This window comes from Abrus precatorius, unplaced genomic scaffold, assembly GCF_003935025.1.
Source record: "Abrus precatorius isolate BTA unplaced genomic scaffold, Abrus_2018 Scaffold2, whole genome shotgun sequence".
NCBI classification, from domain to species: Eukaryota; Viridiplantae; Streptophyta; class Magnoliopsida; order Fabales; family Fabaceae; genus Abrus; species Abrus precatorius.
The window spans coordinates 26,211,311-26,236,280 of NW_020874362.1; the positions used below are offsets into that span (position 1 = coordinate 26,211,311).

Here is a 24,970-nt window from a genome sequence, read left to right on the forward strand (position 1 = left end):
TTTATTAAAAATTATATGATACTACAATTTAATATATTAATAATATTAAATATTATAATTTTAAAGAAAAATAGATTATTTATTAACTTGTTATTATGTACCTTTGAATATATGTTAAAAAATATAATAAATAAATAATAAAATTAATTTATATTAACTAATTATTTTAAAATATTAATTTTATAATTAATAAATATTTTTAAATTCTATTACCAAAGCGAATTTAATACTATGCAGAATGGTAGCTTGGTAGCCAACAATATACGTGTCGGTAGAGTTGACCAGCTCATTTCCGCGTAGAATCTATGCGACCATACACTAGTTACTAATTACACCAAATATTGTTTATTTTCCAAGAATATTACAGAGTAGAGTGAAAAAGTTTCCCTAATATATATGTTAAAGAAACTGATTTATGCATTTTTTTTGTCTTAAACATATATTGGTCTACGTACATATCATGTAGTCTAATACACCTATGATTTATATTTTTTTCATTTTTAACTGAGTAATGTTATTTATGTAATTGATTCATGCTAATAATTTTAACGTATTCACCTTGTTTAATTCCTTATTATATAATTTATTTAATCTTGTATATATATATTTTAATTTGATCCAATATATATATTGACATATAAATTTATTGTATAAACATGATTACTCTTCGTTAGGTTTTCATAGTTAAGAAGTATGGTTTTTAGATTCAGTCTGCTTAATTAATGCTGGTTTGATTATCTTTTAATTTAATTTTCTACACTAAAATGTATATTTTAAAGTAAAATTTATTATTGGAATTAATTTAAATATGCATTTTAATTTCATTTAACAATTTAAAATTAACTACATCAAAGTATGGAACAAAGACATTCAATTCAATTTGATTATGAATTAATTCCGCACAGTTAAAGTTTAAGACTTTAAGACTAATCTATGACTATTGTAATTATTTATCAACAGTGAAGTCGCTATAGTTATATACGTATACTCAAACACATTTATACATCAATCATAAATGTATCTACTGATACACTGCATGCAGCAGAAGTCCACGTAGCTGGGTTTTGACTTTAACATTATTTCCACTTGTGATGGTTTAATGTTGACCCTAATTCCCCAACGGTTCACAACACGCACCATTAATAGACATTGATAATAGAAGTGGCTAGTGAACGAAGCCTATAAAAGCACACTGGTCATTGTGCAAGAGCAGCAAGTGGACAAAGCGTGTAGTATTTGATTTTTTTGGCAATTATGGGTGGGAAATGGCTTTCTGCGAGTGTTCTTGTTCTATGCATTGTTCTTCAGTTGAGTGTGATTGCTGTTGATGGTGATCAGAAGCTTGACCAAGCGAGGTTTGGAGATGATTGTCGATTTGGTGGTGGGCCACGGTGTAGGGGTTGGATGGGCCGTCGTGGGCCTCGTGGTCGTGGTGGGTTTGGTGGTGGATCAGGTTTTGGTGGCGGGGGAGGTCTTGGAGGTGGTGGCGGTGTTGGCGGCGGTGGCGGTGGCGGCTTTGGAGGTGGAGGAGGAGGTGGTGTTGGAGGTGGAGCTGGTCATGGCGGAGGTTTTGGTGCTGGGGGAGGTGTAGGCGGTGGAGTTGGAGGAGGCATTGGTGGTGGTGGAGGAGGAGGTGCTGGTGGTGGTGGAGGAGGTGGATTGGGTGGTGGGTCGGGACATGGTGGAGGGTTTGGTGCTGGTGGTGGTGTTGGTGGAGGAATAGGTGGTGGAGCAGGTGGTGGGGGCGGCGGAGGAGGAGGAGGTGGTGGTGGTGGATTGGGTGGTGGCTCGGGACATGGTGGAGGCATAGGCGGTGGGGCAGGTGGTGGTGGTGGTTTGGGTGGAGGTTCAGGACATGGAGGAGGATTTGGAGCTGGTGGTGGTGTAGGAGGTGGTGTTGGTGGAGGAGGTGGAGGTTCAGGACATGGAGGAGGATTTGGAGCTGGTGGTGGTGTAGGAGGTGGTGTTGGTGGAGGAGGTGGAGGAGGAGGAGGAGGAGGTGGTGGTGGTGGTGGTGGGGGAGGAATAGGTGGAGGTTCAGGACATGGCGGGGGCTTTGGGGCAGGTGGGGGTGTAGGAGGTGGAGCTGGTGGAGGAGTTGGTGGAGGAGGGGGAGCGGGAGGTGGTGGCGGCGGTGGAATGGGTGGAGGTGCAGGTCATGGAGGAGGCTTTGGTGCAGGTGGTGGTGTTGGAAGTGGAGGTGGAGCAGGTATAGGTGGTGGTCGTGGTGGAGGGATCGGTATTGGAATCGGCATTGGAGTTGGAGTTGGGGTTGGAGCCGGAGCTGGACAAGGATCCGGTACGGGTACGGGTACAGGTGTTGGTGGAGGAGGTGGGGGTAAATAATTATTCATACTCATAAGGTTATATATTATGGATGAAATGGACCCTTTGGCTAACCCTCAAAATCAATCCTTTAATTTATGTGATCATCATATAAAGTGTTTCTTTTTCAAGATTTCGAACAGTTTGTTCTATTACCATTACGAGATCCCTGTTAGTTAGTGACACTACCCATTTGGGTACGTGATCGCAATTTTTCTTTGTAATAACAAGTTTACTTGTGGTCAACGGTAATTGATATTGTAATAGCTCGTAACTATCTCGTTTGAGAAAACTGTAATAAATTACATATTTGCACAAAACACTTTTTTCCCAAATTCTGGTTTAATATATTGTCATTAATAGAAGTTATCTCTACTTCGATGAATAGATACTGTTATCTGTTAATATGAAGTAGCTGTAGTATTGAAGTTGTGGGTGCAAGTCACCAAAACTGCATTAATGCTTTAAAGTTTCAAACTCTCTGTGTCGCTATGTGGATCTAAGGCTGAGGGAACCTCCCCTGCCTCTCCTTATCTTTGTTAGTACAGTCATTATTATAATTACATTTGCTCAAAGCGTGCATTAGTCTATATATGGAGTACGTATAATTAATATTCTGTTGCTTTTTTGTTTGAGAGAACAATAGGAGTACGCTTAAATTTCTCTCACGGCATTAAAATAGAAATGTCCTTTCATCTTATGGGGTAAAAATCAAGTGAAATTTTGGATAAAAATCGTGAATTTAATTTTTGCATGTGCATTATGCAACATTCACATGCTCTCATATACTATTGTTCGATTATTATAATCCAAACCATCAACTCAAATATTGCTAATGTGACGTCCTTTTTCTTTCCACACGCAAGATTTATTAAACAATATTATAGTGGCATGTCTAAGAAAAATCCACCAACATCAACGACCAATATATATGTCTTTGTCTAACTTACCTCAAGCTATATTTTATCCTCGTCAAAAGTTGCCATATCTAAAAAAGTTAAATGACCAAATCTACTTAAGAAACTTTTTGGTGTTCCACTACTCACTAATCCATACGCCAAGTAAGTATCATTCATTTTTCTATTCTTTTTGTCATGGACTTTATCGAAAAGAATTATCCCAATTCCCCAAAACGTTAATACAGAACGTACATTTTAGTCAGCTTGTAGCAATCTTCCAAGATAAGCAATCTAATTTAAAATCATTTTAATTAATTAAAACACTAAATAGGTAATTTTCTTTATAGATTTTTTGTCAAAAATATCAAAATTATTATTATTAGGTGCTAACATATTTATTTTATTCGTATCGTTATGAAAATTAACCCACAATTTTAATAAACATTTGCGAAATGTTATTAAATTGAGCATCTCTCTAATTTATTTACCCCAATGTCACTTGTCAGTTCCTCCCAAACTTCAACATAAAAATGCATTTCTTATTATGTTCTAAAACGGACACGTCATAAGGGCAAAGTTAGAACAAACAGCACACCCACTGTCCATATGATATACCATAATATTCAGAAGAATCTGGACCGTTGATACAATATCAAAGATTCTGCAATGCATTGTATATAATACAACACTCAACTTGTGTGTGCATAAACAAACCTACATTTTTTTTATTTATCTTTCTTTGAAGGATAAAAAAGTAAAACAATTTTTAGCTAAAAAAACCATATAAATTTCTTAATTACTTAACAAAAGAAGATTAAAAGCATAAATATGCAGGATGGGATTTTAATACAAAAATTTATCTTAATAAGACATTGATTTTAATCCTTAATTTAGTGAATTTAGTGTCATTAACTAATTTGATTTCCAATAATATATACAATTAAACAAATTTAATTCTTGATTCTCGTATCTATCAAACAATCACTTATAAAATTAGTAGCAGTTATTAATTTGGTTAGTAACATCATCAAACCAATTAATTTTACTTCTGCCGCCTTCAACACTATTAGTTTATCTTCTAAGATTAAAAATTAGATCAAATTAAATATATAAACATCAAGACTATATTGACATAAAAAAAACTATTTTTAAAGAAACGATTGTTTTAAATTTTGTAGTGTATAAAAGTATAAAAAATATTTATTCAAATTTAAGCGGTAGGAATCAAATAAATGAAAAAAAGTTGTTAGTTGTTAAGGTGGTCTGAAGCACGTAGGATCATAGCACTGGAGGATCCACTATTGTAGAAGTGTCCCTTCCCGCCGTTTGAGTCGCAAAAAGTGTGAAGCGAGTGCGTTTACTGTTAAGCCATCGACGTCTCTTTGATCTTTACGAAAAACCTCTCTTCATTTCGAAACCCTAAAACTCTCTCTCTTTCTCTCTTGCTCTGTTTCCTCCTTCAATGGAGCTTCGTTCTCGTCGACGCCTTTCCAATTCCATGTCATCCGGTAATAATATCTCTCTTTATGTAACCTTCTATTTTTCTCATTTCTCATTTCTCGTTTGCCTTTTTTTCTGTTTCTGGTTTGGATGCTGACTTTGTTATATGTGGTCGCTGAGAATATGTTATTCAATGATGGGCTTTTGGATTTTGGCCATTCTACTGTTTTTTTTTTGTCGTTAGCTGAAGTGTTTTGAATGGAATCTGATTCGAAGTGATTAGGGTGGACTCTCGATCGTTGGATTATTGAGTTGTTGAAGATGCGTTTTTATTACTGTTGATTGGGTTTTCTTGTGTGTAGTGTTGAGCTGAAATTGGTTGTTTCAAATGTAGCGGTTTATTTTGTGAGAATATTGGGGTATCTTCATCGGTGTTTGTTGTGTGTAACTTAGCAGAAGGGAAGGAGATGCAGCGGAGGGATGCTTTTGGGGAAGTTGAATTTAATGCTCAGTGCAGCTTTAATACCAATGAAGACGTTTATGGTACATTTTCAAGATCGGATTCTAATTATGAAGGTATATTTTTTGCCTTGTTGGAGATTATGTGATGAATTTCGTTTTAAGATGTTGCTGAGTGTTACCTACTTTAAAGGAAAGGAGATCCCTATCTCTGAAATGTTTGTGGTCTTAAACTCGTGGAAATGTTTGTGATTTAGTAAATCGCTTATGATTGTAGTTGACTTGTGTTTGGGCTTTGAATGAGAAGAAAGTGGAGTAAAATTCACTAGAAAGCATTGCCTTTCCTGTTTGGAAGAAGATTGAAAACTTTTTAATCTTGCAAATTTAGTGATGAATTTCACCCTGGTGACACTGATATGGCTGAAAATTTTTCTTAAAATTATTTCAAAACAGATGAAGACTTTGGTGGGCACTTGCTGTTTGACTTGAATCAGGAACCAACTTCAAGCGTTAGTGTTTCTGATGGAGAAGATAATGTTTCTGATTCATCTGATGGTAGCAACCCTTTATCTAAAAGGGGAAAGGTGCAATCCAGAAAGAAAAGAAAAAAAATGAAGTTGAAAAATGGAGTAAACAGTGATGTAGAGAAAATGATGGAGCAGGGGGATAATGAGGAATACTCAATAGCTTTCCGTCAATCGGTTCTCATCAATTTGACTAACGTGAAAAAGAAGAAAAAGGTGAAAAAAACAAAGGAAGATTCTAAGACAGTGTTATTGTGGAATGTTTGGGAAGAGGAGCAAGAGAGATGGATTGATGAGAATATGTTTATAGATATTAACTTAGATAATGAGAGTGAAACAATGAATGAAACTGCTGATGCATCCTCAGATCTGACTATGCCTTTGCTAAGGTATCAAAGGGAATGGTTAGCCTGGGCTTTGAAACAGGAAAGGTCTGCAACTAGAGGAGGAATCCTTGCTGATGAAATGGGAATGGGGAAGACTATTCAAGCAATTGCCCTTGTCCTTGCCACGCGTGAATTCCATCAGATGAGTTGTGAACCAGATAAACCGCTGCCTTCACCAGGGTCATCAAAAACATTACCTACAGTCAAAGGAACACTTGTCGTATGTCCTGTGGTTGCTGTCACTCAGTGGGTTGGTGAAATTGATCGGTTTACATTGAAAGGAAGCACCAAGGTGCTGGTTTATCATGGGGCAAGGAGAGGGAAGAGTTGTGAACAGTTTTCTGAGTATGATTTTGTAATAACCACATACTCTATTGTTGAGTCTGAGTACAGAAAGTATATGATGCCTCCTAAGGAGAAGTGTCCGTACTGTGGAAAATTATTTTACCAGAATAAGTTATCTTATCACCAGATGTATTTTTGTGGACCTTATGCAGTTAGAACAGAAAAACAATCAAAGCAAAATAAGAAAAAGAAAGGGGATGTTACTGAACAGAAGATCAAAGAATCAAAGTGCCAGAATGGAGAATTGGAACAGGGTTTTGTCAAGAAAAAAGGAGAGGAATTGCTCGTCAGAATGGAAGACTCAGATGTGGTAAGCAAGGAGAAGTCATTTTTACATGCTGTAAAGTGGCAGAGGATCATACTGGATGAGGTCAGTTGTGATAATGTACTATGGTTAAAACCTAATAAAATTGTACTACTTCTATCTTTCTATAAATTATTCTATGAAATTAAAGCATTATTTTATGTTTTTTTGTTGTTTGTTTATTGTTACTCTCTCTACTTCTAAACAAATGTGAATTTGCTGTCTTTCTCGATTGAGTATGCCTTAGTAAACTTTGTTGTTATCCGTTATCTTGTACTTACTGATAGGCAAAAGTAAAGAAAACAGTGAATTATAGCTCATGCTACATTTTTTTAAACCTCAAATAGTCTATTTTTGTGTTTCTTATTTTATTGCAAACATTATGTTATGACATGATCATTGTATGTTATACAACTTAGTTGCACTTCTAGTTCATTAACTTGTTGTCTTTCTTAATATAAAAAATAGGCACATTATATAAAATCTAGACATTGCAACACTGCAAAAGCAGTTCTTGCTTTAGAGTCTTCCTACAGATGGGCATTAAGTGGTACACCCCTTCAGAACCGTGTTGGAGAGCTATATTCTCTGGTAAATTTACAGTCTTTTTAGCTGTAATATATCAATTGTGTTTTTAATATAATTTGTCAAGGAACTATTCTTCAAAAAAGCTGTCAAGAGGAGGATGAGGAATGGTTTTATATCACATATCCAACAATCTAACTATAATGCCATATGTGCAGGTTCGATTTCTTCAAATAGTTCCTTATTCCTACTACTTGTGCAAGGATTGTGATTGCATGACACTTGATCATAGGTATGTTTTACATTCACTATATTAAATGAACTGTGTGGATTCTAATTTTGCAGCGTAGTTGTATTTATGGAATTGATAAGTTAATTTAATACTGAGGGCTTGCTTATTATTAACTGACTTCTTACTTGTCAGTTTCTTTTGTTGTATTATTTCGTATCAATCTGTAGATTGTGTCAAACTTGAAAGACTTGTGTCTATCCACTGATGGGTGCCACTCATATGCAGCACAGAAAGATACCTTTTTATTTAGAGAATATTTTATTATATCTAAATGTTTATACTCATGAGTGAAACTTTGCAATGTTGAGGTTCCTGTAACATCTGAATCTTTCTTTTTACTACTTTCAAATGCTTAATCATTATGCTGTTTTGTGTCTTTATCCATGTATGCATAGGCACATTTGCTTTTACATTATTGAATCGTTGACTTTATTTGTTATCCCTGTGCCCTTGTGCAGCTCCTCTAAACAATGTTCAAACTGCAGCCACAGTTCTGTTAGACATTTCTGTTGGTGGAACAAAGTAAGTTATCCCATTTATTGGTCCTTTTGTGTTCACCATTTTAGAAACTAGAGAGACAAAGAAAGAGATCTAGTCCTTGCAATTTCACAGAAATTGTTTTACCTGACATGTTCTTTATAATTCTTGTTTAATCCTGATTAGTATATTGCCACACCAATTCAATCATATGGATATGGTGATTATGGGAGAAGAGCAATGATATTGCTTAAACACAAAATTTTAAAGAACATAGTTCTAAGGCGCACTAAAGTAGGCAGGGCTGCTGATCTTGCACTTCCTCCAAGAATTGTAAGTTATTGTTTCACATGCAATTAAATGTGCAATTATGAATGTGAAAAACTAAATATTTTTTTTAATACTACATTTCTACTTCCAGGTTTCATTGAGGAGGGATAGCCTGGATATAAAAGAGCAAGACTATTATGAGTCGTTATACAATGAAAGTCAGGCACAGTTTAATACGTATGTCACACTCTTTATCTTACTGTAAAATATGATAAGACTGATTTGTCTTTGAAAAGAGTGAAATGTTTTTGACAAGAATGAAATTATATTTATTTTGTGTGGACGAATGCTTGGATCAAATCATCAAGTTATGAATTGTCAACTTCTCTCAAAAAGGGAAATAAGAAATTGATAGAAACAAACAGTTGAAATGAACAATTTTATTGATTGATTGAGAATAGGAGAAATAATCCTCCACCTTGGGTTTTTCCTTCACAAAGGGTTCCTTTCTTTCATTCAAACATTCTAATTCCCCAAATGCCTTTTTCACCTATTTATTTAATTGATCTAACTCCTAACTCTTAACAGAGGGAATTCTGGTATTTCAATGCATAAGCTAGAAAACTCCATCTGAAACTTTTACCTAGAATCTGATTAGTTGTACTTGGCTTGCCATACCTTGACTGAAGTATGTATTGCCTAATTGTTTTACCTGTATACAAGAATAATATAATTTTTTATAATTAGTTTACCTATAGTTATTCTTACTTTTCATTTGTAATGGGAAAAGAATTTCTATTTTTTATTTAACCATGAATAATTTCAATAGTTTTTTTTTTATATAAATATTTTACTTTTTGAAAAGCCAACATAAATCCTGGATGTCTTCATTGATATGCTTTCTCTTTTTTCCAGATATGTTGAAGCGAATACTTTGATGAATAATTATGCTCATATATTTGACCTCCTCACACGGCTACGGCAGGTGATTGATTATTCTAACGGAACATAAAAGAAATCAGAGACTTCTGTTCTGTAATTGATGTGGGCCCTCTCCCCACGCCAAATTTGGATAAATGTTCAACAAGAATAATCTTCATTAAATCATGGACTTGCTGATATTATTGGCCATGCAAAACTGTAGAATTTTTAAGTTCCTGAATTTCTAGTTGTTTGATCATGTTTCTAAGATCATTGTTTTTTCATGTTAGTGATTTTCATTTTGAATCAAACAGTAGAACATACTTTATAAGAATGTATACCCTGGACATACAAGTTAAAGAATGTGAAATCATCTCAATGATAAGAGTATGGTAATATGCCAATAACAATAATCATGAATTGAAAAGACACTGTAGGATAGTTATTCATTATTTTCATTTTAAAACTGAGTAACCTGTTTGAAATATGATTATATGCTGTTAGGATCAATTCCTAACTTCTACTCTTCGAGAATAGAACGCACACTATGGCTAATAGATAATAAGTTGTTAATAGATAGGATTTAAATGTTAATAAATAAGATTAGTTAGTTAAATAATTAGTCAATAGTTATCTTGAAAAGATATATAAATAGCTAACTCTGTATATTGAAGAATTATGTAAGAAATATAAAATTACGCAGTAAGTTTCTTATAATTTGTGCAAAACCGCCACGTCCCGTCCTTCTTTTTGACTAGTACAATGGAAGAAGCAAAGGCACTATGGCTTTCTCTAATGAATCCCGTGTCTAGCATCTCTTGCACCGTGGCTTCGAACAAATAGACGTATCATTCATCAAATTAATCTTGTGATCATACTTCTTGGAAGGAGGTAATTCTGTCGGTTCCCTGAATAGATGATCATACTATTGTAGGAGGTTTGTCAATGCTGTATTTTACACTGGTCCACATCTTCCTTGATAATGCTAGTAAGCCTTAAGTCATCACTAATAGAAGCAATTGCTAATAACATAGCTTGGCCGGCCACTGCTTTGACTTTCCCGACAAATTCCTGAATGCTTCCCGTGTGCTTCTCGCCTTCCAAAAGGACCACTTCCCGATTGTGTTCAAACTGCATTGTCAATTGTGCACAATTCCAGCGAATTTCTCCTAAGGTTTTTAACCATTGCATTCCTAGGATGACTCCATAGTGAGACCCAAGTAACACCAAAAAGTCTCCCACAAACTCATGTTTGTCAAATTGCCATTGCAATTGAGCACATTTTCTATTCATCAGAATTGGCTTGTCACTAGCAACCAAGACAGGGAACTCTCTTACAAAATGAGTCTTTAACTCTAAGCTTTTAACCCATCGATCACTCACAAAGTTGTGAGTGCTGCCAGTGTCCATTAAAAATGGAACCTTTTGCCTCTTAATAGTCCCTTGCAGCTGCAGGGTTTGCTCGCCAGCAACCCCCTTTAAGGCATGAAGAGAAATTTGAACATCTTCATCTGCTAAAAGCCGATCACTAATGGCGAACACCTCATCGTCTGGATCCAATTCACTAGCCGCAGTTCCATCTTTATCCTCAGCTCCTTGAGCAGCAAATATGGTAGTTAACCTTCCCCAAACTTTACACTTCTGCCTGTGGAACCTGTCCCAAGTCTCGCCACAAAATCTGCATAATCCCTTGGATATTTGATCATTCATCTCCTCCTTGTTGGTAAGTACCACTACGCTGGTTTTACCTTCCTTAGCGGCAGTAGAGTTCGTAGATAGTGGAGGATTGGTTTGCTGAAGACTTGTGATTGGGGTTGTTTTCGGCACGTAGCTAGCGGATGACCAGCTTCTGGAACTGCCCATGTTACCCTCAGAGCCATAAGGTCGTGGCACACAAAACTTAGTTTCCAAATCCATGAAGATCTCATGTTGCAGTCTTGCAACTCTCATGGCGTCCTGAACTGTCCGCGGGACATGGAGACGTATAGATTTTTCCAAAAAAGGGTTTAAGCCTCCCAAGAAAAAATTGATTGCTATATCTTCAGACACAACCACCCTTGCCAAGAGTTCATCAAACCGTTCCATGTAATCACTCAATGTTCCGTCTTGCTGTAATTTCGACAATTCAGCAACAGGATCATCATAATTCTCCGAATCAAATTGACAAGCAACATCACGCAAAATAATCTTCCAAGAAGGTAACTTGGATCGATTGTGTGCAGTATAGTGGCGTTGCCAAGTAAAAGCTTTTCCCTCCATAGACAAAAGCAAAAGTTTACCGTGTTGTGCATCAGGGGTGTTTTTCAAGTCAAAAAATTGCTCAGCTTTGGCACGCCAATCACGATAATTTGTACCATCGAACATGGGAAATGCAATCTGAATTGGTGCGATAATCTTGCTAGCATCAGAGTCAGACTCACCTTCTTCTTCATGCTCTGTGGTTGATTTGCTTGGGTCGCCGTTGGGATTCAATGTCGCAAGGAGTTGCACCATCATCGCCTTCATCGAATTGATGTCTGCCTTATGACTCTTTTGCGATTCCGTGAACGCTTTCTGATTTTCTTGGTGAATTTTCAAATTTTCTTGTTGGGAGGATTTCATCAATTTCTCAAACCCGTCAATTCTGATCTCCAAATCTTTGTTCATGGTTGAACTGCCCATCGTAGCCAGCTATTCTGATACCAATTGTTAGGATCAATTCCTAACTTCTACTCTTCGAGAATAGAATGTACACTTACTCGTGGAGTTTACACACGAGACCAACAGGACTTAACAAAGTCTGCACAAGTTTATATTCCGTACATGATTTTTCAATGTACAGAGTCAGCTATTTATATATCTTTTCAAGATAACTATTGACTAATCATTTAACTAACTAATCTTATCTATTAATATTTAAATCTTATCTATTAACAACTTATTATCTATTAATAACTAATTACGTATAACATATGTTCAATAGTCTCTATTTTAGTCTTCATTTTTTGTGTGGGTACTGGAAAGTCAGTTTCCTCAATTTTTATTAAAGGAAAAATCAGACTTGTACTCTTGTTCTGCCTCTGGGAGGTGTTAGTGTGTTTCTGCCATATGTCTCATACATCTCTGGCTTAAATAAGCAGGCTGTTGATCATCCGTATCTTGTGGTATATTCTCCAACTGCAGCATTAAGAGGTGGGAACTTGGCTAGTAATGGTGACGTTGAACAAGCATGTGATCTTTGTCATGATGCAGTAGAAGATCCTGTGGTAAGTTCATCTTTTATTTTTCCAAATAAACATTTATTTCATCTTTTTCTACTTGTATGAGGAAATCTTGCCAATTTTAGTGTCCTGCTGATTTTCCTTCAAGTTTCCTTTCCTTATTGTTTCAGGTAACCTCTTGTGAGCATATTTTTTGCAAGGCATGCTTGATAGACTTCTCTGCTTCCTTGGGACGACTATCATGCCCCTCATGCTCTAAATTACTTACAGTTGATTTAGCTTCCAACAAGGATATTGGGGTTCAGGCTATTAATAAAACAACAATTAAGGGTTTCAGGTCCTCTAGCATTTTAAACAGAATTCAGCTGGAGAACTTTCAGACAAGCACTAAAATAGAGGCATTGGTATGCATCATAAATTTGTTGCATGATATATCTTTTTAGTTTCTTCATGTCTGGCAACTACAAGTAGTGCAGGTAGCAAGTCTGAGTAGTTAAGCCAGCTTCTGGTTTACTTTTTCTTTTACCCATAGGAGTACAGTTGATTAAGGGATTAGTGTTTCTTAAAAATTCATATGTGGCATGCATGTTAGAAGAAATTTTAGTTGTTACCCTTTTTGACATAAAAATTCCTGTGGCTTATATATGTAAATCTTGCATCTGAAAGGATGTGATTGTGGAGATTGATTTGTGTGTGTGTGTGTGTGTGTGTGTGTGTGTGTGTGTGTTGGGGGGCGGGGGGGTTTGCAGAGAGAGACTGGCCATAAACTGAAATAGTGCTTCTATGGATGGGGGAAAAATGCTTTTTTCAGTTGCTCTATATTCTCTATTCTATGCATACCTTTCACAATCTCTCATTACCCCTCTTGTACCTGAATGAGTTGAAATGGTTGTAGAGAGAAGAAATTAGATTTATGGTTGAAAGGGATGGTTCTGCCAAAGGGATTGTTTTTAGCCAGTTCACATCATTCTTGGATCTCATAAACTACTCCCTGCACAAGGTAAATTTACTTGTCACTTTATATTTTGTCAAGACCAAAAAAATTATACGGACAATAACATTGTGTTCTAATTGCAGTCAGGGGTATCTTGCGTTCAGTTGAATGGAAGCATGACATTGGCTGCTAGGGATACTGCCATTAAAAGATTTACTGATGATCCAGACTGCAAAATTTTCCTCATGAGCTTGAAAGCTGGAGGTGTTGCTCTCAATCTGACAGTAGCATCACATGTGAGCAATCTCCTTTTACATGTTTTTGTCTACCTTTTGATGTTATGCTGTGTTGGTTTTTAAGTTTAGTTGTAAAGTAGCAGAAATAATTTTTACATTACACTTTATACAAGCTTTGCAATCCTTTTCGTAAATCAGTTCATGCATTCTAGAATTCTAGTGTATGATTTGGCTCCATTATTTTGTTCATTTATTGCATAGGATTTTCTTTTTAATGGAAAGAGTTTTTCCCTTAATTTACTTGCAATTCAATTCTATGACTTCTATATTGTTCTTTTTACGTTTTGTGCTTAATTGTGCTGTTATGCTGCATTTATTTTAGTGTTGGGCAAATGTTTTTTCTTCATGATGAAGTTGAGTATGTTCTCATTTGTGTCCTTGAATTGTTTTTCCCATTAAACTAGACATGACAAATAGATTTCTTGTCATTGTTAGACTAAGTTCTTATTTGGTTTTGTGACTTTGTTTATTGGGTATGCTCAGGTTTTCCTTATGGACCCTTGGTGGAACCCTGCAGTGGAGCGTCAGGCTCAAGACAGAATTCACCGGATAGGTCAATACAAACCAATCAGGTGCTGCTTCTTGCACTTGTGAAACAAAGTAGAAAATGGAGAAGTTAATGAAAAAACAGGTCGGAGAGTTGTTTTGAAGTTTGACATTATTTGCATGTACAGAATTGTGAGATTTGTCATTGAAAACACAATCGAGGAAAGGATTTTGAAGCTCCAAGAAAAGAAGGAGCTAGTGTTTGAAGGGTAAGTGTGTCATGCGAACAGGATCAAAGAGGTGCTTCATATTTTGCCATGATAAGTAATGACATTTGCTTTTTTATCCCTCCCTTACTAGGACTATCGGTGGCTCTTCTGAAGCTCTGGGGAAATTGACAGAGGCTGATCTGAAATTTCTCTTTGTCACTTAAACCTGATTTTTGGCGGCAAAATCTGTGGCTACATTCTGATATGCATTTTGCAGAATTATTTTTTGATGATATTTATCATGTAAATACGCTGTAGCTTATCAATATCAATTTGCAGTAAATGCACTAGCTGTAAAAAGGTATGTATTATCCCACTTAACATTTTACATGCTACGATGCTGTTGAATGCTAACCAGTGGGATTTTGATGCACCAGGATTTGTATTACAAAAAAAGAAGTTAACTTGTGAGTTATAAAAACCTTAACCACAAAAGATGTCTTGGAGTCATCGGAGATTGAATCTTCGTTTTTATATGACTACTAATACCTTGCAGGTGATTGATGTTTTTATGTTTAGCTGGACTCTGGTGTTAGTGCCGGATGTGACTTAGTAGGAAGCCTCCGTACTTCCTCCCCATCCACTCCGTGGAGTTTAATTAAAAACATTAAGAATTTGGTTTACCCGAAAAGTTGAGTGGCACTTACGCTCGATGGTTTAATATGTGACATAAAATCATCCAGTGGCATGTTTGGATTCATGTTGAATTCATTTAAAAGTTAATTTCTATAACACTATAAATTATAGTTTTAATGATAAAACAAGGTTTTGTAGAGATTCCAAACACCTGGCTGGGCCAAATAAGTCATTTTTCTGAAATTGTAGTCTTTTCCTTCAATTTGGTTCATAAATTTCAGTTATTTTGAGCTTTAATTCCAATTTTTATCTTCTCAATTAAGTCAATTTGTAACATTTTAAAGACTTAACTAACGATTTTAAATTTAAGAAGCCAGATAAGAAAAAATTGCATATTTTAATAAGCAAATTATTTACGTGCTAATCAAAGAGATTTAGTGTATGCTTGTTCATAGTTACACATTTCAAAATTATTTCTTTTAAAAGATTAATGGTTAAAAAAAGGTGTACATTTTATGAGACACATTGAGAGCCTATTTGTTTTCTCTTTTTAAATATAATTTTTTATTTTTAAAAATTAAAAATATAAAAATTTGTTTGTTAATTTAAATTTTAAAAATATTTTTTTACTTTTAGTTTTTAAAACTAAAAATCAGAATTACTGTGTTTTTGTTTTTTATTTTTCTATTTCTCTTTTCAAAACTAATAAAAATTCAATTAAAAGCAATTTTAAAAATTAAATTACTAAACAAATTTTATTTTTATTTTCTTTTTAAAAACGTTTTTATAAAATTACTTTGAAGTGTGTAATTTTTAAAAACTAAAAATCAAAGTTAAATCAAACAAGCCCTCAATCTTTTCAATTTTATAACAATTGATTATATATCTCAACCAATAAGGGCCAATTGTTTTAAACATGTTGACTTAAATAAAAGTTTAAAATTTGTGTATAAAAATCAGTTTTTTTTATTTAAATATTGTAAAATAAAAAACAAATTGTTAATTTATTGCTTTTCTTAAATTATTTTAGTGTCTAGAGTGTGTTAATCCACATGGCACAAGTTTTGCCAAAATGATTGACGAAAATATTAATTTTTTGTTTTTAAAATAAATTGTTATTAAAAATACAAAATAATTAGATTGCGACATATGTCAATATCAATCTAATTTGACTAATTTTAAAGTATGATTGGCGAAATTAAATGTCAATTTCATCATACAGAGTCTGAAACCCTGAAATAGTGACATGTATCATAATCTAAGTAAGTTTTGCTATAAAAATTATATAAGTGGTACAATTTTAGCCTATTACATGAATTTACCTTCATTAAATATAATAACATAATCAAACAAAATTTAATTTTAATTTAGATACAAATCATTATCACATTTAAAATAAAAATTAAATTATAAACATAATACTAGAAAAATATTTTTTTATTTATATACAAATTTAAATTACATCTTAATCAAATAAATTTAAATCATTAACATGATTAAAATTTTTATCATTAAATATCAATTATAATTATATTAAAATTAAAAAAATAAATTACTAACATAATACAAAAAAAAATTATATTTACATACAAATTACTATTAATTCTTCGTTAAAAAAGTTTAAATTACTAACGTAATTACAATAAAAAATTTTGTTGATTTTTGTCAATTTTCAAATTACATACATGCGATTTTATTGATTTTTTTCTAGTTAAAGAATATGCGCAATGGATATTTTTTTGGGCCACAGAAAATAAATTTTAATTTTTTGAAAATGATGCAATAAATTTCTTTATTGTAATCAAGTTAGTATTTTAGGCTTTTTTAATAAAGTATTAATAGTAATTTATATGTAACTATAAAAAATATTTTCTTGTATTATGTTAGTAATTTATTTTTTATTTTAATGTAATCATAATTGGTATCTAATGATAAAAAATTTAATTATGTTATGGCAAAAAAATTAATTATGTTAGTGATATAAATTTATTTAATTAAGATGTAATTTGAATTTGTATGTAAATAGAAAAAAATATTTTCTAGTATTATATTCATAATTTGATTTTTATTTGAAATATAATAATGATTTGTATGTATATCTTAATTAGATTTTATTTGATTATGTTATTAAAATTAATGAAGGTAAATTCATTTAATAGGCTAAAATTGTGCTACATGTTATATTCTCGCAAGTTGTGCACTTTTTATAGTAAAAGTTATTCGAATTATGACACGTGTCACCATATAAAAGTTTCACGCTCTGTACAGTGAAACTGATATTTAATTTCGCCAATCATAATACAAAATTACACTGATACTGAAACATGTCACAATTTTGTTATTTTACTTTTCCGGTGACAAAATTTATTTTTAAAAATAAAAAATAAATATTTTTATCAATTATTTTGGCAAAACTTATGTCACGTGCACACTTCAAACAGAAAAATAGTTTAAGAAAAGTAATAAATTAATAATTTATTTTTGATTTTGCAATATTTAAATAAAAAAGCCATAAAAAATCTTGTTAAGAATGGTAAAGATCTTCAATTGTATCAAGAATTTAATTTCTTAACAAGTTAAAGATACTTAATAAAGAAACCAAATTACTAGTGTTGGAAAAAGATATTTTCAGTTGAAATCATCGTAAACTAATTCATTAATGCGTGTTGATTCAAGTAGAAAGAAAATTCATTCAAGTATGGTTTCATATCTTGACTATTGTAAATGAAAAAAAAGGCGTTGGAAGAATTTTATTTTTTAAAGTAAATTTATTTGACTCAACTTAAATTAATTAAATTTAATGAGTTCATGGTATCAAGCTTCAAACTAAAAAAAATAAAAAAATAAATTCGATGTAATTAATAAAATCATATCACTGTTTCATTAGACAAGCATATATAAGCATTAAAAGCGTTGTGTAGCAAAACAAATAAGAAACATTAAATGTACTGTATTTTTTAATAGTTTATTAAAAAATACTTTATAAAATATATATTTTTAATATTTCTCACTCACATAATATAAGAATTTATATTAGATCATTTTCCTCAACATTTGATTTAAGTTGTATAAATTATGAAATAAAATTTCATTAATTCTGAAATGTTAAAATATATACAACTTTACAGATATTATTTTTTACCTTTACTTTTATAATCTAAATTAAATACTAAACATTTAAAACTAATATTAAGAAAAACCTTTCCCGTTTATAATTATTCTATCTAACTTTAATTTGAATAGGATTTTATTAACTCTAATGTTTAGAGTAAAATTTAAATATGTAAATATAATAATTTTTATTAAAAATACAAAAAATATTATTATATTAACAAATAAAATATAATAAATACATAGAGTCTCGTTTTCAATATAATAAGATGTTTAATATGTATTTAAATCATCATCTTCTCTCACTTAATGAACTAATTTAAATTAAGTTCTACTTACGTGATTAAATCATAATAATTTTATTTTTAATATAAAAATATTATTATTGTTATTACTAGGTACACATTAATAATTTATATTTTTAATTGATAAAAAACCAAAACACTTGTAACGGGCACGGGGAGCTGCTTGATTGGACCAGCACAGTCATACAGATCGCGACGGAACCGACACGCTTTTTTTCCTCTCTTGAACTTCTCTTCTCTTCGCTTCACTTGTAATTCTATTTGTGGTTCTGCGACTGAAAGCCTGAAGTGAGAATGTTGCAGCTACTCTACACTGCCATTTTCAGCGAAATGATTCTGATTCTTACCCTTGTTTTCAAGACCCCACTCAGAAAACTAGTCATCATTACGTTGGATCGGGTCAAACGAGGTCGTGGCCCCGTTGTTGTCTCCACCGTTGGTGCCACATTGGTTGTGGTTCTCGCCTCCAGTCTCTATAGCATGGCCAAGATCCAACAACGCACCATCGAGGCCGGTGTAGTCAACCCCACCGATCAAGTTCTCATGTCCAAACACATGCTCGAAGCATCTCTAATGGGTATCTTTCTATCTTTCAATTTCCCTTCTTTTCTTGTTCAAAATCCCTGCTTTTTAGTTTCCCTCTTTTTCTATTTCTACTAGGGTTTTGGTTTAGGTTGATTGATTGATTGATTATATTATTATTTTTTATTTTTATTTAAGGGTAGAAAAGGGGAATTCATTGAAGGACTAATTACTAGTCAAAGTGTGAGAGTTTTAGATATGATTTGATTTGTGGATGGAGTAATTGTGACCATTGTGCTTGATTTCTCTGATGTGGATTTGATTTAAGGTTGTTTTTTTATGCATTGGTGTTCTACACTGGTCTGTCTTACCTGACGAGTGTGCTGTACATGGATTTCATTTACTTGGTATTTGATTTATCAGTTAGTGTCAAATGATTCAGCAATGGGTGGCTTGTATCGAACTTTCATGTAAATGGGTTTTTGTTTTGGGTGCGACGGTTAGGATGTCTTAGGAAGGGGGATGTGATTGGGGGCCTTGAGCTGCTGCCGTTGAAATGCTCATCAAGTTGCCCCATATGCTTGATTGCTTGAAACTTTTGGAATATTTGAGGTGAGCAATATCTTTGATGATCTTATGTGATCAGTCATCACACACCCAGGGGATGTTTTATGGTAATGCATTGAAACCTTCTAAATGCATTATATATTTTAGTTCTTGAATTTGATTTTTCACGTATAACGTGTGCAGGGTTTGTGCTGTTCCTCTCTCTGATGATTGATAGATTGCATCATTACATCAGAGAGCTTCGTCTACTCAGGAAGACTATGGAAGCTGTGAAGAAACAAAGCCGAAGTTTTGAAGAAGGTAAAAATGGCAATACAGAGGAACACAAGGCATTAACTGAAGAAATTGCTGCATTGAAGTCTGAAGTCAAGAAACTGGAATCTGAATGTGAGGCTAAAGGAAACAAGGCCAAGACTTTGGAAACTGAAGTAGAGGCTCTTAAAAAGCAATCTGAGGGGTTCCTTATGGAATATGATCGCCTTTTGGAAGACAATCAGAATCTTCGGAGTCAGCTGCAGGCCGTTGACCAGAACTCTTTGCATCCTGATGATAAAAAGAGTATTTGATAATGATCGTGGAAATATCTAGAAAAACACTTTTATCATTTGTTTTAACTCAAAAAGTGTCACATGTTTTCTTAAGGAGGTCACAGTTGTAAATTCTAAGTATCTAAAGACAGAGATGAGCCCTGGGGATTAGGTGAACTTTTACTTTAAGCGGCTCACAGTCTCGCATTAAAAGTATAGTTGATTTGATCAGCTTATAACCATATCGATGATAATGATAAATGATCATAAAGGAACGGATATTTATTGCCATAAGTTTTGAGATGTTGTATTCTTAGTTAGCTTGCAACTATGCATCAGTCAGTGAACTAGAAAATTCTCGAGGGTTAAAGGGCATAATAATGGGTATGAAATCAATATTCAAATGGCTACATGCAATCGTATTAGAGATCAAAAGGCGGTGGTGCCTTTATAAATGTTATGGACCTTACATCATAGGTCCTAAGACAGATTAATCTTCCTTGTTTCTCCGAGAGACTGCATAAACCTGCATAAACGTTTGAATTAGCCTATTCAATAAAGGGAAAAGCACGAATCGCTTATAAATCTTTAAGCAATAGAACAGAATCTTCATGCATTTGTAATTGCATCCAATAAGTTTGATTAGTCCCTTCAGCTCTTCAAAGAAAGCAGTGATACAAGAGAGTCGTGGAGAGCAAGCGGCTTGCCATGCACTAAAATACGCAAAATGTCTTTTTTATTGGTGTTCATATATTTAATGGTTTAACGAGATGAGATGACGTTTCGGAAGTTAAAATTAAAAATATGATATATCATGATTTTCTTAAACTCACTGTATTTAGGATTGATTGATTTTATAGAATGATAAAGAAATTAATAAAAAAAAAATATTTATAGAATACAAAGACGGCTGACATTATTTATAATTGTAAAATATCTATTAAGTTAAAAGAATAACTGTATTAACTAATATATGAAAATGAGTATAGAGTTACAAAGGAACATGTGAAAAAAAAAAGTGAAAATAATATAAATAAAAATGTTAAGACGTAGCTAAACAAAAATATAAGAAAATATATAATTGTATATGCAAGAATATTAGTAACATCAATGATAAAATTGATAACAAAAAATTGTTAAAAAGGCCATTAGATGCACTAGGCAAATGATGTGACTTTTATTGAAAGAAATTTGATAAAAAATAATGTTTTTAAAAATTTAAATTTTGACCAAACTAAATAACTCATGAAGTGATCTATGTAGTTGATTTCATCTAGGGAGATAAAATGCAATTATTGATGCAGTAAAATAATTTAGCCAATTTTAAATATATAACTGCTTATAGATTATTGATGATATAAGTTTATTTGCATTAATTAAAATTGAATTCATAAAACTTAAAAAAAGGTAGCAAATCAATTACGTACTCATCTAGTTGTCCATTATGTACAGCTAAAATCTCAAAGTTCAAGGATACAAGAAAATGGTTCTACATCTACATACATTAATAACTGAGAATCAAGATTAGTATACGAGACGATTTAGTTGAACTCGCAAAATTGGAAGTAACAATTATATAGACAAAATATCAAATAAAAATATTGGAAATGAATGTCAAAATGGGTAGGTATACCAAGAATGTCATCTACATAGACACAACATTCATGCACAATGACGTCGAGTCTCAGAAATCCCAAAATTTTAATCCAGTTAGCTGCTTATCTCCTCCATGCTCAACACCTGGCCATTCGCTCCGTGCAACTTCAGTGCATTTTAGTTGGTCATATATCGAGCTGAGTATTTAAGTTTAAACCTGCAAGTCATTCCATTTAACTTTTGGGTTAGGTTAAGACCAAAAAATATAGGCCCTTTTAAAAGTCAATGTTTTTGGTTCAGTCCATTTAACCTCCAATGCTACGACAACAAACCTTCCTACTTAAATGGACTAGCAGCCCACAGACCCTTTTTTAGAAAACATTTTTTAATGTTATGTATATAATTGTTTCACATATAACCCTGCATAGGTCCAACACCCCAGTGTGTGCGTGTGTTAAAAAATTGTTTTCTATACATCTTTTTGTTAAACGGACTGGCCCGATAATCGATGGTATTGACATGGGCCTCCATCTTTTGATCTCGTTTGTTTAATAGGCTAACTTACTCATTTAACAGCGATCCATTATGACGAGGGTTTATATGGGTCAAAGAATGGATGAACTCAAATTTCTTTTTGCGTATGTTGAAGGCCCAGGCCCAATGCCATTGCTTTTGTTTGCTCTCGTTAAAATGTTGATACTTTGGTGAATTTCTTTTGTTGATTTGGGTAAAAAATTTATTTACAATTGTCCTTGCACTTCAGATTTAATAATGGTTAAGTTTATTTGGCTATTGTATGCTTCAATCTTTGGTGGTAGAGGGTTAGAGGTAGAATTAATTAAAAATTAGTCAGAATTAATATATAGCTAGACTAATTGTCTCTCATTCATGCATATTAAGTCAATGTATCACTCATTTAATATTTACTTCTCATTTTCAATCAAAAATACACAATTCTCTCAATTTTTCTTTTCTCTTTGAACTTAGCCTTTTCTCTTAACACATATATTTGTTAACCAAGCTTACAATTAAAGCACTTTTGTAAGTTAGATCAACTAGGGAGAGTAAAATTAACTATAATTGTGAATATGCATCGATAAAAGTTTCTTATTTCCTAAAATACCGTACGAATTTGGAACCTTTGCAGTTTTGAAAAGAATTGCAGAGAATTCGGATCCATACTCGTACTATAGTAATGATTATATATTTAAACTTCTCAAATTAAAAATAATTAATTTAAATAAATAAATATTGTAAGAATAAAATGGTAATATATTAAAAAAAAATATGATTTATTATTAAATCTTATAATAATTATATAGTTTGCATATTTAATATTTTATAGCACAATAAATAAATTATAATATTTTAAATTTAAAATAAATTTTATTATATTTATCAAAATATATATTTAATTATGTCAATTATGTATAATAGTGTTCTTGGCGAGGATACACTCTCTTCAATAGTCTTTTTTTCTATCCTGTAGTATGACGTCTTTGCGGATATTTCAGGTTTTGCTTTTATATGACCTGGGGAGAGTACCTGCAAAAGACACTCAGATGATAAATTCAGACGTCGGTTTAAGTAATAAATGCTATTTACTATTCATAAGTCTACCCTTTTACCTGTACCTCTTACTTTCCTTTTATAGGCAATATATTGGGCTAATGAGCTTTATGACTTAGTCCTTACTTTAACCTTATGATTAAATAGATAATTAAGGACTATCTATTTTTAGTCTCTTTAATCACCTTTATTAATTTATTTTAATATGACTGGAGGGATGTCTATCCTTTAGGCCGAAAAAGTATTCAGATTCCTATTTCTATTGTAATGACAGAGCAATGTCTTATCCTCCCAAGCATGAGAAGGTATGACATAAGGGCTTTTGATTAGACCTGTTGGTGATTTGGTACTATGATTCTTTTGTTGGTTGAAAAGGTATGAACCGATAGGGTACGTGGTTTAAAATTTGTTGGTGCCAGGCCAAAAAGGTATTCAGATTACTGTTTATGTGTGAAAAGCCGAATCAGTCATCATAGTTTTGCCTCGCATGGCTAATAGAACAATGTGCTAGCTGTTTAAGGTTTAAACGGGTTAGGATTTTCTCGTGATTTATGCCTTTGAAAAGAAAGGTTGCTCGTTCTTATCCATTAATCTAGAAGAGATCTGACAGTTGAGAAAGAAGGTGACCTTTCATTTGCCCGATGAAATCGTATGTTCTATAAATAGGTGGTGGTCCAGGCATTATGTACGCTTTCTACTCTGCACCAAAGGGTATACTTTTGCTCATTTGTTCAAGTGTTATCTATTTTTTAGATTCAAAGGTACATTCATTTTTTGCCTTGTCTTTTTCTTCTCTTTTTATTCTTGTATGGATAATTCAATGGAGTGGGAAGATTCTTTATCTGAGGGTTCAGGGCTGAGTAGTTCTAGGGATATTGTTGATAGTCATACCGCGGTGATCGAAGGGGTGGAGGAAACAGCAACACAGTTGGATATCGAGGAGACTTCTGGCCTAATCAATGTATTGAGGGATTCAGGTGACGAGGTGGAAGAATCTATTCTGAAAGGTATAGACTCTAGGTCAAACAAACCTCTCCCTAAAGCAAGTTCTGTAAGGGAAAGACCAACGTTCCCACCTTGTACTATGCTTAGGTACGAGTGGGTAGATGAGGAGGTGGTGTCGTACTTTTTGCGTTTCAGTCAGAAAGGGCGTCTCCAAAATTTTGTAGATTTGTATAGGATAGGTCTATGGGGCTATTTGGATCCATATCCTATACATGTTAAGGTTTGCCGAGGAGATAGGTTAGCAAATCCTGAACTTGTATTTTTAGGTGAGGATCTTGGGCTAGCTAAGACCTTTTTTGTATACTAGTGTATGTTTAGAGAATTAGGGATCATTTTACCGTTAAATGACTTTCAAATGGGAGTACTTTGTATGCTGAATGTGGCGCCTACTCAGTTACACCCAAATGGGTGGGCAACAATGCAAGCTTTTTGGATATTATGTAGATATCATTACATAGAACCTAGTGTAGGTCTTTTCCTCCATTTCTTTTGTACCCATCCTTCTGATATATCTAGGTGGGTTTCCTTAATGAGGCAAGCTGAATTGCCATTATTCAAACCTTATACTTCATCTTTCAAGGGTTTCAAGACCGGATAGTTTAAAGTAAAGGTAAACGCTCGTGTCGGTAAAAAGTACTTTTATGATAATGAAGGTAAGCCCTTCTTCTCCTTTCACTGGACCCGCATCCCTCATCGATATGATGTATACTCGAAAGAGATGTTGTCTCCTAGAGAGCTATCGGCGTTGAATTATTTGAAAACTTTGCCTCGAGAGCTTCTTGCCTGAGCTCTTATTCTTTTACTCATGTCTCCCAGGCCTCGGTTAGATTTGGAGGGTAT

At 33.3% G+C, this 24,970-nt stretch overlaps 3 protein-coding genes across 5 annotated transcripts; all 3 read left to right on the forward strand.

Moving 5' to 3' along the window:
- Nucleotides 1–1,254: 1,254 nt before the first annotated feature.
- Nucleotides 1,255–2,346, forward strand: LOC113859720 (glycine-rich cell wall structural protein 1-like). Its single transcript, XM_027492424.1, has one exon. It carries the CDS (start codon nucleotides 1,255–1,257, stop codon nucleotides 2,344–2,346), a length of 1,092 nt encoding a protein of 363 aa, XP_027348225.1.
- Nucleotides 2,347–4,506: 2,160 nt separating this feature from the next.
- LOC113857873 (DNA repair protein RAD16-like) lies at nucleotides 4,507–14,850 on the forward strand. 3 transcript variants are annotated; one of them, XM_027490122.1, is made up of 16 exons: nucleotides 4,507–4,732; nucleotides 5,121–5,240; nucleotides 5,577–6,748; nucleotides 7,151–7,273; nucleotides 7,426–7,499; nucleotides 7,958–8,021; nucleotides 8,163–8,309; nucleotides 8,398–8,483; nucleotides 9,162–9,231; nucleotides 12,287–12,412; nucleotides 12,538–12,771; nucleotides 13,263–13,367; nucleotides 13,445–13,597; nucleotides 14,081–14,169; nucleotides 14,272–14,352; nucleotides 14,444–14,850. In XM_027490122.1, the coding sequence occupies exons 1-16, from the start codon at nucleotides 4,687–4,689 to the stop codon at nucleotides 14,514–14,516; spliced, it is 2,763 nt and encodes a 920-aa protein (XP_027345923.1). In that variant the 5' UTR covers nucleotides 4,507–4,686; the 3' UTR covers nucleotides 14,517–14,850. The 3 variants fall into 3 exon arrangements, with proteins under 3 accessions (XP_027345923.1, XP_027345922.1, XP_027345924.1); XM_027490121.1 differs by having other exon boundaries at nucleotides 4,561–4,732; nucleotides 5,118–5,240; XM_027490123.1 differs by having other exon boundaries at nucleotides 4,561–4,732; nucleotides 5,118–5,240; nucleotides 7,985–8,021; nucleotides 14,444–14,778.
- Nucleotides 14,851–18,528: 3,678 nt separating this feature from the next.
- LOC113858903 (B-cell receptor-associated protein 31-like) lies at nucleotides 18,529–20,249 on the forward strand. Its single transcript, XM_027491697.1, has 2 exons — nucleotides 18,529–18,921; nucleotides 19,617–20,249. Exons 1-2 carry the CDS (start codon nucleotides 18,639–18,641, stop codon nucleotides 19,997–19,999), a joined length of 666 nt encoding a protein of 221 aa, XP_027347498.1. The 5' UTR covers nucleotides 18,529–18,638; the 3' UTR covers nucleotides 20,000–20,249.
- Nucleotides 20,250–24,970: the final 4,721 nt, after the last annotated feature.

Coding starts and splice junctions, on each gene's coding strand:
- LOC113859720 (XM_027492424.1), top strand. CDS start 1,255: ATGGGTGGGAAATGGCTTTCTGCGAGTGTTCTTGTTCTATGCATTGTT.
- LOC113858903 (XM_027491697.1), top strand. CDS start 18,639: ATGTTGCAGCTACTCTACACTGCCATTTTCAGCGAAATGATTCTGATT. Junction 18,922..19,616: donor GCTCGAAGCATCTCTAATGG/GTATCTTTCTAT, acceptor TAACGTGTGCAG/GGTTTGTGCTGTTCCTCTCT.
- LOC113857873 (XM_027490121.1), top strand. CDS start 4,687: ATGGAGCTTCGTTCTCGTCGACGCCTTTCCAATTCCATGTCATCCG. Junction 14,170..14,271: donor GGTCAATACAAACCAATCAG/GTGCTGCTTCTT, acceptor TTGCATGTACAG/AATTGTGAGATTTGTCATTG. Junction 14,353..14,443: donor AAGGAGCTAGTGTTTGAAGG/GTAAGTGTGTCA, acceptor CTCCCTTACTAG/GACTATCGGTGGCTCTTCTG.